General features: G+C 32.5%; 2 protein-coding genes across 3 annotated transcripts; one reads left to right on the top strand and one right to left on the bottom strand.

Moving 5' to 3' along the window:
- The first annotated feature begins 1,170 nt into the window (after positions 1 to 1,170).
- On the top strand, positions 1,171 to 5,693 carry LOC133696449 (polynucleotide 3'-phosphatase ZDP). Of its 2 annotated transcripts, none has more exons than XM_062118638.1 (12): positions 1,171 to 1,596; positions 1,719 to 1,757; positions 2,219 to 2,266; positions 2,359 to 2,427; positions 2,649 to 2,720; positions 2,867 to 2,923; positions 3,253 to 3,329; positions 3,601 to 3,682; positions 3,817 to 3,933; positions 4,767 to 4,885; positions 5,097 to 5,166; positions 5,378 to 5,693. In XM_062118638.1, exons 1-12 carry the CDS (start codon positions 1,261 to 1,263, stop codon positions 5,423 to 5,425), a joined length of 1,134 nt encoding a protein of 377 aa, XP_061974622.1. In that variant the 5' UTR covers positions 1,171 to 1,260; the 3' UTR covers positions 5,426 to 5,693. The 2 variants fall into 2 exon arrangements, with proteins under 2 accessions (XP_061974622.1, XP_061974630.1); XM_062118646.1 differs by having other exon boundaries at positions 1,172 to 1,596; positions 2,368 to 2,427.
- Positions 5,694 to 8,318: 2,625 nt separating this feature from the next.
- On the bottom strand, positions 8,319 to 10,477 carry LOC133687533 (uncharacterized). Its single transcript, XM_062107049.1, has one exon. It carries the CDS (start codon positions 10,449 to 10,451, stop codon positions 8,688 to 8,690), a length of 1,764 nt encoding a protein of 587 aa, XP_061963033.1. The 5' UTR covers positions 10,452 to 10,477; the 3' UTR covers positions 8,319 to 8,687.
- Positions 10,478 to 15,324: the final 4,847 nt, after the last annotated feature.

Below are 15,324 nucleotides of genomic sequence, written 5' to 3'. Positions count from 1 at the left end.
ATGCCAAATTAAATTTCATTAAGACTTGATTACATTAAAACATGTTTAGGCATCTTTAAGTTCATTATACTTTAAATGATATGGTATAGATTCCTACAACAGTAAGACCTTTGACATACATATTAAATCCATTAATTGTTGTTAACATAAAAATAAATAAATTATAAAAGTTTAAAGACCTCTGGGCTAACAAAAATATGATTTAATTTTACTATTTTGTAAGAATTGGAGCTTTGGAAACTAAACTCAAAGCTTAGACAAATATTGAGTTTCTTTTGTTTGCTAATACCATAGACTAATTTACAAGGTCAGTGAAGGGATTTGTTTTTGACACTTAACTTTTGTTTTTTTTCTTACTTTGATCTCTGTATTTGAGATTTAACTTGGTGGTTTATTTTGGTTGTCTAGGTATGGGATTTTCACAATGATAAGGGGAAATTCTAGTGCTTGGTTAATACTAGGTTTTGTAGAATAAAACAAAATTTAGCTAAATTAAAACATTTAAGTGTTAAGAAACCAAAATTGAAACTAAAACAAATATGGTGACTGTGGTAAACGGGCACGACAAATTGGTTAGTACATACACCTCACGCGTCAACTGGTGGGAGATGTTTATGAGTTTTAGGCACTAATAAGGTGTTAATATGAGGCCAAATTACGGCTTTCACGACAGTATTGGAAATGCTATGCTGGGCTTTTTTAGGCGATTGGTCATGTGTTGGAAGATTCATGATGGTTGGGTTCCAATAGGATCTTTTTTTTCTCTTCTCTTCATGAATAATGTTTGTTTATAAAAATTAAGAGGAACCTTTCAATTGTTTATTGTATTAAATTTAATCTTTATTTTTTTGATTTCTTTTGATTTTGTTTTTTAATTTCATCCCTTAGCATTGTATTTTTTAAATTTTTATGTTAATTCTGGTCCTCATTCTTTTGATTACTATTTGTTTTTTTTTTATCATTTCTTACTTGATTTATTTTTGTAATTTTATACATCAATATTTTTAATTTTTATGTTAAATTTGATTTTTATTTTTTATTTTTTATTTTTTTTAATATTTTTTTAAATTTTATCTCCGGATACTTCGTCGATTTAGGTTTTGGTTTTGGTTTTTTTTTTGAGATATTTTTTTTCACATTAGTTCTATAATGTAATATACGATAAGTATCTCGCTCGCTCGGCTCCTATAAACTGGCGGGAAGAAGTTGAGGCTAATAGCCCGCTGGCTAAGCGACTTCCGATGAGGACCCAACTTTTCTATGCTCGCCCATTACTGTACAGCTCTCACCTCCAACAGCAAAAACTCTTGTCTTTTCTTTTTCAGAATTACAAAACACTCTAGTTTTTGTTCCACTCTCCAAAACCCCAAAAGAGCAATGCCTCCTACTTCAAAAGCCAGAATCATCGCCGAGTACGCGAAATCGAGCAGGTCATTGTGCAAGACATGCTCGAAAGCAATATCTGCTAAGGCCCTCAGGTTGGGTTTGGTCAGTAGAGACTCACGAGGGTTTGATATGACCAAATGGCATCACTTGGGTTGCTTCTCTGACAAGATTGACTATACCGAGCACATTGGAGGGTTTGATTCTCTCCAGGTAGTTTTTTGGTTTAAGGGTTTCTGTGGGGTGTTGGGGATTTTTATGTTGTTTGGTTTTAATTATAAAAAATTACGGGTTAATGGTAAGTGAGAATTTAACCGTTTGTTCGTGTTTTGCAGAGTTGTGATCAGGAAGCCCTGAAGAAATTGGCGGAACAGGTATTAATTAATATTTATTGATGCTCTTCCTTGTGAACACGAACAGCAGTTGATGTTTATAGGTTTTTCGTCATGGCAACTGGTTGTATTCTAATTGGGCAGTTCTGATGATTATGGAGTATTAGCTAGGGTTTGTTATGACATTAATGGTGATTTTGTTGTAATTGTCATGGTTATTAGTTTTGCTGTGTTTCTCTGGTTCAGCTTGAGAGATTTAAGACGAAAATTCCCTTTTGTTATTGTTTAATGTTTTTTTTTTAGAAAAGACAAAGGTATATGTGGTCTTGGCCGGATGAATTTACAATGCGCATATAAAAATTGCCAAAGGATTTGTGTTCTTAGCGTGCTGTTTTTTGTTTATATTTTGAGACCAATGTGCAGTGGGATGTACAGGTTGGACTCTAGAGGGTTATTCTATAAGCATCTATCTATTCTAATTAACACATATTCCAACGTTACAGGTTTCAAATGGAGATCAAGATGTTGAAATAAGCCGGAAAAGTTCCAAGGTATCAAGGGCATATGGATATCTTAAAAACTCAGCTATCTTTATGTTTGTACTCCTGCGCATACATCTGTATTGCTGATATTTTTTCATAAGCTGATTCAGAGAACAGATGAAGATGTGGAAGAAAGTGAACTGGAGAAAATAAATACGAAGAAAACTAAGGTAGATTATCTTGTTATTGTTTTCTCCTCTCTAAATTTATGTTTCTTTGATTTTAATTGTCAAGTTCTCAATTGAAAGGTTGTCTTGTGATGTTCTGAGTGTTTAATTTATAAAGTCCTTAATTTGTTGGCATATTCCAATGGCTGTTTACTTTTCATGATACAACTTTTCATTTTCAATTGGACATCTATTTATTTTATTTTGAACATCATTGCTTCTAGTTGTCAATAGCTAATGAGGAAGCCAGCCTGGACATAGCCTTTTCACTCTCCGATGTTAGGGACAATTATAAGGTCAGATATATTCTGAATGCATATTGTCGTATTTTTCTGACTTCATTTTCGTATATCAACTTTCTTTTGTTTCTGTTTATATGCCTTTCCCTTGTTTGGAAAAAGTCTGTGTTTCTTACTTGTTTTGTGCTTTCCTTTTGATTCAGGACGCCACATTATTACCTAAATGGAAGGCATTTCAGACAATTATATTTCTTGAACGGGTGAGCTGTTGGCCTTATTTTTGGGCAATGCTGCTAAGACACACCCATGTCCAGCCACACTACACGCCCTTGCAGATTAACTGAATTTCCATATATCTTATGGTTCAAAGCATGGCCCAAGGAAAGAGAACTAAAAAGAACATTTGCCTCTGTTTTTGTTTGATTTCCTTCACCATCTTGAATTGAAAGGTGTAGAGTTCTTGTATATATGCATGAGTAAAGTGAGACTAAGTTTTTCTTAGTAATGTTCAGATGCAATATGCCATTTCTTTTTGTGCTTGCAAACCATTGTTGGTGTGCACGTGAAAACTTAACTTCAGCATTTGCAGGATGATGGTCTCCGTGATTCGAATAAAATTGCTGCATTTGATTTTGATGGCTGTCTCGCAAAAACATCTGTCAAGAGGTATACACCTCCTTTTTAAGTCATCCATTGAACAGTTTTTGCTTTTGCAGATTTCTATGAAGTTGTATTTCCTTGGGTTTCTCCTTTTGCTCCATGTGATTAATTGCTTCCACTATCAGTTTTAGTGACCAGACACTTGGGCAGAGATTTCAACTTGGAATCTTTAACCCTCTATTTCTTTGAGTGGCTGTCTCCAAGTCTTATGTTGAATTTCTGTTAGGATCAAATTGAGAATCTAATGGATTGCCTCATAATGCTTCTTTGATTTCAGAGTAGGTGCAGATGCTTGGTCCATCATGTTCCCCTCAATACCAGACAAGCTGCTGAGCTTATATAATGATGGCTTCAAGCTGGTCTGTCTGTTTTCTTGCAAAGGCTTTGTGTCTTAAAATTTGATTTAAAAAAGTATTTTTCCAGCTTCTTGTCACCAGATTTTGTTCCTGTTAATTTGTTTATGCTGTTAAAATGTCATTTATGCCATATTTAGGTTATATTCACGAATGAATCCAATATTGATCGCTGGAAGAACAAAAGGCAGGTAGCTGTGGACTCAAAAATTGGACGCCTAAACAACTTCATCAAGCATGTCAAGGTTCCAATCCAGGTTGTTCATTCTGCTGATTTGTTTTATTATTTTTGTTCTTTTGATAGAATCTCTGTTGACATATATTATCCTTATGAAACCCAGGACCTTGTGTCCTTGAGATGACAACACATGTTTAGGTACATGACATTAAGATATGAATTTTGCGAACATTTTGTAGAATTCCAACTCTTGGAAGATCAGCCTGTGCATTCATTCATCTTTTTGTCATGTGATCCAATAGCTGAAAATTTGTCCTTTTTTTTTTGTTCAGAGAGGTTTGAGAGAAAAATAAGATATTAAAGCGAAGATTTTCAACCATATCTACACAAAGACACACCAGTATTTTCAAATGCTTTTAGTCTACCTGGAAGTTATTGATAGCTTCAACTTCCCTGACCTTTTTCTGATATTATCTCAAAAGATTCAAAGTTGTTTGGCTTCTCATCAATTCTAAATTGGTAGTTTCTTGACAAGGTGCCTCTGAAATTTCAACTCATAAGATTGTGTTATTTGGATGACCCTAGTCTCAGCCTGATTCTTTCTCCTAGGATTGGTTATATCTATTCTAAGTACTGCAAGAAGAGCAAATGACTCGCTGGTTAACGTCCTCTTGCCTAAGAAGATCTTTATCACTGGCTATTTTTTTTGGTCATGACTCATGGTTTTGACTAGTCTATTGTATGGAAACACGTTCTTCATCTGTATTCTACCACAGCCCTTGCATCACCAGTAGTCCCTTGTCATCTGATATAGTGTATGGATCTGACACAGATAGTAATGCATTTAGTGTAAAGAACATGAAAATAATCATTAGCATACTGAAATAATTCACCTGCAATGTCTGCATGCAGGTTTTTATAGCTTGTGGGTTTGATGGTAAAGTAGAAGATCCCTTCCGCAAACCCAAACCTGGAATGTGGCAGATTATGGAGAAACACTTTAACTCTGGCATCTCCATTGATATGGATCAGTTATTTTCCTCTTCCCTTAATTTCTTCACTTATTTATTTGGGGCCTGTTGGCTTTATAAGATATCACTCTCAACATTTGAAGGACATTTTTAAGGCTGTATTATCATTACTCCCATCAACAATCTTATGTAGTTGTGGAATTATAGAATGTGACTAATTTATGAACCAGAATGGTGGTTTGATATGGCTTCTCATTTTGCGCGTTTGTAGATCCTTTTATGTTGGTGATGCAGCAGGGAGACCCAATGATCATAGCGATGCTGACATAAAATTTGCAAAGGTATAGTTAGATTTATCAGTTATGCATACATTGTGATCATCCACAGAAGATCATTTATCCTTATTTCCTGAATAAATTATCCTTTATTTGTCTGTACTGTTTGTTTCAATTTTTAAGTGGCTGGATTAGTAATGAAAATTGGTTTTGCTTACTGTTGACAATTGGTTCAATGATTTGCTCAAGAGTTAAATGAGGTTTGTTTTGGATGCAGGTTATTGGATTGAAATTCCATGTCCCAGAGGACTACTTTGGTGTCTAAGAATTCGTGGTTAGTGACAGTGGTTCTTGATGTATGACTAACAAGAAAAGATCCAGATCAAAGTTTTAATTAGCGTCGCCAATGATCTTACATCTCTTTTTGGTACTGGAAGCTGCTGATATGCTTTGGATTGATTCATGCCAAGTCTCTCTCCGTCTGCATCCCCAGGCTTCTTTCTATTGTAGGTATTAAAAAGTTTGTAACAAAACTTGCAAAACTAAACGTGGTTAAACCATCAATAACTTGGAGAGGCTACCTCTGTTTTGAATTCGGATAGTTGAGCTGATTTTGTGACTGCTAGATAGGTGGTTTGCGGTGGCCCGTGCAAGCCGTGGACTGGTTCAAATTCTTCCTCATGTAAAAAAAATATATATCTAGGTAACACTTAACGATCATAAAGGAGGAAAATTTAAGATCTTGGTTATCGATTAGAATGAATATAAAAAAGATTGGATAATTTAATAATATAATTAAAAAAAAATATTGATCGTAAATATAGCAAAAAAAAAGATAGTAATAATTAATAATAATAAATGAGTTATTAATATCATTTTTGGAAAAGAAGAAAAAAGCTTGTTGGAGATTCATTATTGTTTTATTGTGGATATTGTTTTACCATTAGAAAAAGATCATCGAGATAGTTATTAATTTTATTGTGAAATATTATATGATAACATTGAAAGAAATTGCACGTGTTATAAAAGTAAAACAAAATAAAAAAAAAATGTTATGAAGTGATAATTTTATATTTATATTTAATTAATTAATTTAATTTAATTGAAAAAAATTCTTTTAAAAAAGTTAAATATAACAATAAATGACAAATAAAAAAACTCAAGATAACCCAAGTTACTTTCAAAGTTAGTGAAAAACCATATAAAAAGCAAATAAAAAAATTATGGATGAAATAAGCAAGCCCGGACGAATCTTTTAAACATAGGTTACCCGTGAAATCTTAGACTCGGGTTCAATCAATAAGCTTAATTCCCAACCAATTTAATACGAAAAGATGAAATAAAAAAATCAATTTCAAAACTTGCTAAAGTAAAAAAATAATAATTAAAAGAATAATGATCAAATGTATTAGGAAAAAAAATGAAAGGAGGATGAAATCATTAAAAAAAATTAATTTAAAAAATTATCTCAAATAAAATAAATAACAATAAAAAGAATAGGGACTAAATCTGATAGATTAAAAAATCAAAGGATGATATTGAAAAAAATCTATTTTTATAAATTATTTCAAATAAGACAAGTAGTAATAAAAAGAACAATGATCAAATTTGAAGAAAAAATAAATTGAAAGGTTGTTTTAAAACTTGAAGGGTTAGATATGAAAATTGAGAAGGAGAGAGAAAAGAAATGAAAAGAAACGAAAAGCCTGTGAATACAAAACTGGAGGTCCATTGTTTACACGCACCACTTATGATAGCAAGAACACCGAGAGGATTCGAACGTTGTTGTGAAAATCTGCTTTTGTCTACCGTGAGACATCATACACATTACTTGAATGACAAGAAAACAATCCACAAGTTGATGCGTAAAATGCATGTATCTACTATTTTTTTAAATAATATTTTTTACTTGTTCAATTACCCAATTACCCTTAAGTGAACCTGATCATAACTGAAAAAAAAAACATAATGAAAATACAAATAGCCCTTGAACTCAATTTTAGTAATTTTTTCTTTAAAATATAATTCAATCATTTTATTGTATTTAAAAAAAAAAGACTAAAAAGCTCATGGATGTTAGTTTAGTTATTTTTGCTTTGAAGTAATTAAGTTATTTTAATGTACTAAAAAAAATGAATTATCCCCGATTAATATAATAATGACCAATGAACCTTAGTTAAAAATACAAATTTACCTTTAATGTCTAGTTTATTGTTTTTGTTTGAGAAGAGAAGAAGAATCATTATACTATAACAATTCATAATGACATTGAGATTTCTTAATTTTTTTATAATATTTGCTTTCAGCCAAAAAACCCTAAGGTTTTGTTTGTTTTTTATTAAGCTCCTAGTTACCCACAAAGTTTTTTTAAAAGATTTTAAAAAAATTATGATGTATTTCAAATAAAAAATTATTTTAAAAAATAATTTCAAACACTCTTTAAAAAATCAGGTTAGTTTAACTTCGACAAAAAACTATGTTTGAAATATAATTATAGATGAGATCTATTACAAAAAAAACATAGCTAAACTGACCAAATAATTTTTTCTATACGCAAACAGCAGAAGCTACGGCAATATAAAATGGTAGCAAGTATGCAGGACATCTCGTTTCCCATGCCAAACGTGATTATTATAGCTCGGGTGATGGTCATCTTGTTGAGGTTTCGGTTTTTTATTTTTTATTTTTTTTCTTTAATTCATCAACTTAACCTATGAACCTCTGGAAGTTCATTCATTTCTTTGAGTTCTTAGATGTGTGTCCTTGAAATTGTCCAGAGAAGGAATTAAATGTAAACAAAAAACAAATCAGCTTAACCGACGCAGATGAGTTTGTTGATGTCCAACTTAATGCAGGTGGTCAGTAGACGGTTTAATAATTTACAGATTTTTGCATAATAATAATGAGCCTCACAAAATCGTGGAAGCAGCAGCATTTTTTTTTTTTCCTGTTCGACTTTTCACAGAACCTGATAATCTGACATGGTGATATTGAATTAGCGACCACAAATCCTAAGCACCCTGTTCCTTCGTCTTTCGTCATCTGGGGTTTTGCTTTATGCATCAAGCTCAATGACAATCATCCCATACCTCTGCTGCTACCTAGGCTCTCTGCCTGCCTCATCAAGAGACATTTTCATCTTTCTTCTATCCTGGAAACTATTAACACATAATTTAGGAGGAAGCTTTCAAGGAAAATCTGTTTGAAGTGCCATGGACTAGAAATACAATGCTCTCAGACTTTATTTTGCAGTGCAAGTTCACAGTAATCACAACACACATCATGAGGTGATCCATACACCATTTAATAGACTAGAAATACAATGCTCTCAGACTTTATTTTGCAGTGCAAGTTCACAGTAATCACAACACACATCATGCGGTGATCCATACACCATTTAATAGACTGAGTCTATCATTATTCTCTACTCTGAACAAAATCAGACCGAAATTGTACGATTAGTTTTACATGCTCAAAGCACTTAACAAAGACTCGGGCAATGTGCAGTTGGGTTTGGCAAAGAAATTTCACAATTGCTCACAGAAGAGGATCACTTCTAAAAAACAACAATCCGTAGACCCAGAACTTCAATCCTTCCCACCGATATCACCATCCAAGATTGCATGCCTTGTCAAAACAATCTCCTTGACTAGATTCCTATATCTAAAAGGTCTCACTGCTGCTCTCAGAAACAAACCCGGAGGTATTTTAGCCTTCTTGATCCTCCTTCCCCATCTACCAATCCCCACAATCTTCCATTCTTTTGGACTGACTTTAGCTCGAACACCTCTCAATGCAGTTTCATCTCCATCCGCTTCACTCTTCCCCTTCCCTTCTTCCCCTTGCATCATGGCCTTAGACTGCTTCTTATATATCTCATCAGTTCTATCTACACTCCATTTCACAAGATTCTCCATGTCTTCAGAACTACTCAATGCCTTCTTAAACTTCTTCTCCCAATACTGCTCGTTCTCTTCTTCTTCTTCTTCTTCTTCATCATCATCTTCTTCTTCACTTATTGATTCATCATCATCATCCTGATCAACTCCACCTCCTTCCATGTCCAGAACCACGTCATCTTGATCATCACCATCACCATCACCATCATCCTCAATCCACTCAGTGTACTCAGTTTCATTCTTACCATACTCTTCATCGTCATCTGGTGCATCACAACCCAACTCAATTTCCTCCAACTTAGCCTTCCACTCCTTCGTATACGGATGCAACAACTGCACCGGATGATTCCTCATCAAGAACCCCAAACACTCTGATTTCCTCTCATCACTCATCTTCTCATACGCATTCACCACATCATCCACAAACGCCTTCTGACTCACCTTCACAATCTTACACAACCCTTCATAATACGTACACAACTGCACGCTCCCATCCTCATTCTCCAACTCAAACAAAAAATCCTTTTCTGTTTTCGGATCCAAAAACGGCATTAAGCCCCTAAAAAAATCATCTTGAGGCTCAAACCTACACTGAAAAACTGGCCTCTTAACATAAATAATATCCGGCCTAAACCAAGCAGCACACCGTGTTATCAACTTCCTTGCTTGATTCCCTAACCTCCCCATCAAATTCCACTTATCCAACCGCTGTTTCCCGGCTTCCACCACAACTTCACTCACCAGTGTCCACTGCTCCCATGGCATTTCATTTAACCTCCATTTCGGATGTCTAACAAAAACCCAAAAATGCCGAAACCCAGCTTCTTTATTCATTTGTTTCAACCTCTCTCCAAAATCAACAGCCATTTCATGTTGCTCAATTTTGTCCCACTCTGCATCATCTTTCACTTGACTATATAATGTCACACACTCATCAGTAATCCCTCCTAGCACTGGTTCACCAACAACCACACCTCGCCATGAATAAGGCCCGTACTCTCCATATCGGTACCAATCATACGGGTGTTTTAAATTTGGGTCATCTTTGTCCATGAACCGAGCCATGTAATCGTACCCGAGACCAATTTGGTTCAATTGGTCCTCTGTCAAGTTATCTGGGTGGTTTTTGTTGGAGTTTTTCAGCCGGAAGTAAGGGGATTCCTCTATATTTACCCTTCTAATGCGTGCCTTCCGCTTCGGTCTGCGGTAACCTCCGGTTCGACCAGGAGATGGAGCGCCCGGTTCCTTCTTGCTCCGGCCGGCGAAGGAGCGGGTGTCTCGGCGGAGAGAGGCATCTTGGCGCCATAATTGGGGGGTTTGGCTGGGAAATGAGAGTGTGGTGCAGAGGAATTGGGGTTTAAGGGTTAGGCTTAGGGTTTTGGGGCGGGGAGGAAAAGGTGAGAAATTAGGGTTTAGGGTTTTAGAGAAGGAAAGGTCCTGATGTAGCAACATTTGGAGATTTTCGGATTGAGTGAAGGTGATAGTAAGATCCTGGATAATTATAATTCAATTTATGACGTCGCTCTCTTTATTTCTTATTTCTTTTTCTAATTTCATGGCCAACGTCATCCTTTCTTCGTCAAACTTGCTTAACATAAAATTAATAAATTAATGTAGCGTTTAATATAGTGTTTGATTAGTAATATACTATTTAATTACTCTCTTGGGATAGAAAATATAAAGATAATAAAAATAAAAATAAATAAATAAAAATAAAATTATATTTGGTAAGTAGTGTATAAGATAAAATAATTATTTTTATATCCTGTTTAATTATGATTGACAAGATATAATAAAATATAAAAAAGTTTAATTTATTCTTAATATGTATTATTATAAAACTTACCTATTTTAAAAAATAATTAGATATTTATTTTTTACTTTAGGTTATATTTAGAGTTGAAATTAATAATATTATAATAACATTAATTATAAAATCAAAATTAACCTGGCAAGTTGACCCGAAACTGGGTCGATTCAGGGTCTAAACTAATCTGAGTTTAAGAAAAGATAAATTAAAAATTGATCCAACCTGACCTGATCAAAAACTCAGGTTGACTTGTGATAAAACATGGGTCAAAAACCCGTCGATTTTTTTTTAAAAAAATTAGGTTAATTAGGTTGACCCTTCGACTAGTGACCTGAACCTTACCTCATGTTGACTCTCGAGCTAGTTTTTAAAACTATGATAATAACCACTTTTATCTATATGTTGACTTGACTTAACCTGGGTTAACTCTCTTGACCCATGACCCAAGCCTTTCCTAGGTAAACCTCTAAGTCAGATTTAAAAACTATGATAATAACAATTTTTATCCTTATATTGACCTGAGCTGACCCTCTCGATTCGTGACACGGGACTTGCTACTGTTTAACCCTTGATTCAGGTTTTTAAACTATAATAATAACTTTTTTTTATTTTTATGTTGACCCTCTCAACACGTGACTCGGGTCGACCATCGAGTCGAGTTTTAAAACTATAATAATAACCATTTTTATCCTTACATGTCTTAGTTGGACAATTTTAGAATTGAGAGTTTTTTACAATGATATTTTAGGAATAAAAATTAAAAAATATTATTTCTAGAGACAGGTCCCCTCTGTATCTCATGTTTTAGAAGTACATAAATTCACTCCAAAATTATTCTAGAGATGAATTCATTTTTATGTCTCTGTTTCTTCAACCAAATACATTTATGTCTCTTTTATCTCCATCTCTTCTATCCTATGACTGTAATCAAATGTCATTTAAAAGTATACCTTATTATTAAAGTGTTAAGTACACTAAATGATGTAAACCTCTTAATTACGTGGTCAAGCAACCCATAACGAAAATGATACAACTCTCAAAAAGCCAAGAAATCAGGTTTAATAGGAACATAACACAATAAAAAATGTCTCAAGGTACCAATACTATTGGAATAAGAAACCCCCATCTAACGAATACCAATTTGCAAACGATAAGTATAAGGAAGATGCCACAACGTCAGTTATACATTGATAAGTTAATTTGTTCTTTTTCCCAGCAAAGAAAACACGTTGCATCACGCAAAACACAAATTTATTTTATAAATTCATTTCTACTGAAAATTTCAGCTTACAAAATCTTATATAATGGTTCAACTAGTAACCCTAATAATCCCAAAACTTATAGTCTAATATTTACTCATTTACAATAAACCCAAAGTATGCTAACTAAGTCCACACATGAAGAAAATAATAAAAATAACAAATCTAACACATAAACTAAAGTTGATGTATTTAATTAAATAAAATAATCTAAGATAAATAATTTTTCTAGTTTCAAAAATGTCATGAATGAAATTTTCAAAAAGCTAGGAAATTGATTGTTGAAATTACCTTTCCTTTAGTTCCCTTGTTTGTTTAGGATAATTAATTATAGTTTTAAAGAATTATCTTAAAACATGAAAACCCTTGTTGCCTTCCTTTAACATTCTTTGTAGGATTAGAAAACTTCCCAAAATAAGCTAACCAACTGACATTTAATACCACCGACCCTTCTTTTCTTGTGTAGCTAGGATGAATAAGAAATCTTTGTAGGAAAATGATTTTAGAACATTAATGAATCCTTGCCATATTTAAAGATTATTTTGCAGCCCATTAAAGATCCTTGTAGAATTATAAAATTTCCAAAACAAAAGTCACATCCTTGTAGGAAAATGATCTTTGTCAAATAGAAAGTTCACAAGTCAAAATGAAGTAAATAACAAAATTCATATAGTCTGTTCTGACCTATATCGCAAGGCCTTCTTAAACCTCGATTGACTTGCAATTTTACCCCAACATAGGATAATATGTTAGGAAACTCTAGGTGAATTTTCAACCTAATTCAATAATCGAATTGAAAATTATAATTATTGCCGTAAAAATAGATAGTAAGTACAATTAAGCTAAAATCCATATTTTTTTATTCAATTCTTAGATCTTCTCACTAAATCTTTTATATGATTTCATAACTTTCAATGCTGATGTGCCAAAAAAAATCAATACAAAATAGAATTATTTACAAACTTGTTATTATATTATATTTAATGATTAAATAACTTTTATATTAAATATTACAACTTTATCATTAAATTAAAAAACTCTAGCAAGAATCATCACCCCTCTTCTGGTCACCTAAAACTATCAATTGTCTGGAGACTTTCTTCAATAATGGTCTTCTGACGTTTGCGGCTTTTGGCTAATACTCTGATAGCCTAAAGTACATTAAATTACCAAATTGAGTTCTTTCTACATCGCCCATGCTCAACAATACTAAATCTGAATATGGTTTTCACAGCAAAATCCAAATCCTCTCCATTGACAACTTTCCATACCCGACATGTACGAGGGTAAAATAATTTCTTTAATGCATTAATTGAAGTGCACAAAGTGCTTTTTCAAAGCCCAATTGATGCATACCTTTTTCCTATTTTTTTTTAACTTGAGGTGTCCGGAACAGCTTACGCGCACCATAACTAATCCCCGGATCAACTGAACATCCTGTAAGCCTAGTAGACAGATAAGACACCATGCAAATGATAGACATGCACGTTGAGTCTCAAATCCAGATAATAGAAACAAGGAAACCTTGTCTCTGTCGCTAGCTAGAAGACTCGGTGCCCTTCTTTATCTCTTTTGAGTAGAAAGTGACAAGTTTCAGTCCAAGAGTAGAGAATGCTTGATGTTTTTTTTTTTTATATATTTTTATCTCGCTCCTTTTCACACAATGCTTGAACAAAAAGAGTCAAAGTGTAAAAGTGAAGTGGCTATTCAAAAGTCAAAGTGTATTTTTTATTTTCACTCAATGCTTTAACAAATGAGAGAGCTTGTACGTATGAAGACTCGTGTATAAAAAACCCATCAATTTAAACCATAAAGAAATTAAAAAAAATAATCTAATTGATATGCTTTCTTTTTATTACACAAGAAAATTGACATTAAATGGAATCATCCAAACCCTAAAACTTAAAAACTTCCGTTTTGATTGATGGGTGTCATGATTTTTGCTTTGCTTATTAGAAAATTATACGTATTTGGTTAGTTCCAAATGAGAAAAAAAGAGAAATAGATTAATTTTTTTTGATCTTTTGTTTATGGAGTTTTGTAATGAGATTAATTTTATTTGAATTGAAAAATTCTTTGACTTAAAAAGTAAAGTGTAATTAAAAAAAAACAAAAGTAAATTGAAAAAATAAGCGGAATATAGGAGGCTGGAGGCTCATGGTGTAATTAAACCTAAAGTGTATTTTGGTCTTAAATTAGTTCATTTAGGTTCCTACCAATTATTTGTTATATTTGTTACGGGTCATATAAATTTTTTTAATGCAAAAACATATGAAGGCATTATCCATATTTTTTTTAACATCAAGAAAAACTTTAACCTTGAACTAAAAATTTGATATGTGTGTTTAATAAAAAAAATACGTGTCAATAAATATTAAAAAATTATTAATATTAATGAAAGACTAAATCAATAAATTGAGAGATAGATGCAAATTAACATATCTAATCTTGTACTTAGAGGAGCCCTTCAATTTGTTTGTTTTATTTAATCATATAGAAATAATTTCCTTTTTGTAAGAATAGTAATAAGTTAAATTTCTTTGAAACAAAATAATTCATTAATATGATTTCTCGTTTCCTTATTAATTTTTTCTATGTTCTTTATTTAATAAAAAATGATAAGAAAGACATCTCTTTAATTAAAATCCTTTTATTTGATTAATTTGTTAATTTGTTTTGGTATTTTTCTACCATAATATTCTTTTTTTAGACACCTTATCATAATCATATAAGTAACTTTTAATTTAAAAGTTAATATCATGATATATTCGATGAATATGTATTAAGAAATATAAGAATAATACATTGCCTACACGTTGTCATATGAGACTTTTTGAAAGTTCTACTAAACTTTTCTTGAATCAGTGAGTTAGTATGAAAATGATCAGATCTTTATCCTTGCCTGACTGAGACTTCAAATCAAACCGAATGAAAATTGATTTGATATAATTTGATTGATTTAGCAAGTCAAAATATAACTTAGTTAAAACCCAGTGTGACTTAAGAACAAAAAAATAAAATAAAATAAAGACAACATGGTCCTAGCCCTCTTTTTTATATATACTAAGACGATGACATCTTGGACTTAGTCAGGTTAACTCTAGTTCACCTACTAAACTTGTTGCTCAATTCATAGACAGTATTAAATTTAATAACTTTATTTATTTAATCATATGATAATAAAAATCAGCATGCACAAGGAAGCAACTAAATAAATTTTGAAAAAGTTAAAAAATATTTGAAAGGTTGTGGAGAA

Source organism: Populus nigra, chromosome 1, assembly GCF_951802175.1.
Source record: "Populus nigra chromosome 1, ddPopNigr1.1, whole genome shotgun sequence".
In the NCBI taxonomy this organism is placed as follows: domain Eukaryota; kingdom Viridiplantae; phylum Streptophyta; class Magnoliopsida; order Malpighiales; family Salicaceae; genus Populus; species Populus nigra.
Note: the sequence above shows the minus strand (reverse complement) of the source record. Positions and strands in the feature narration are given on the sequence as shown.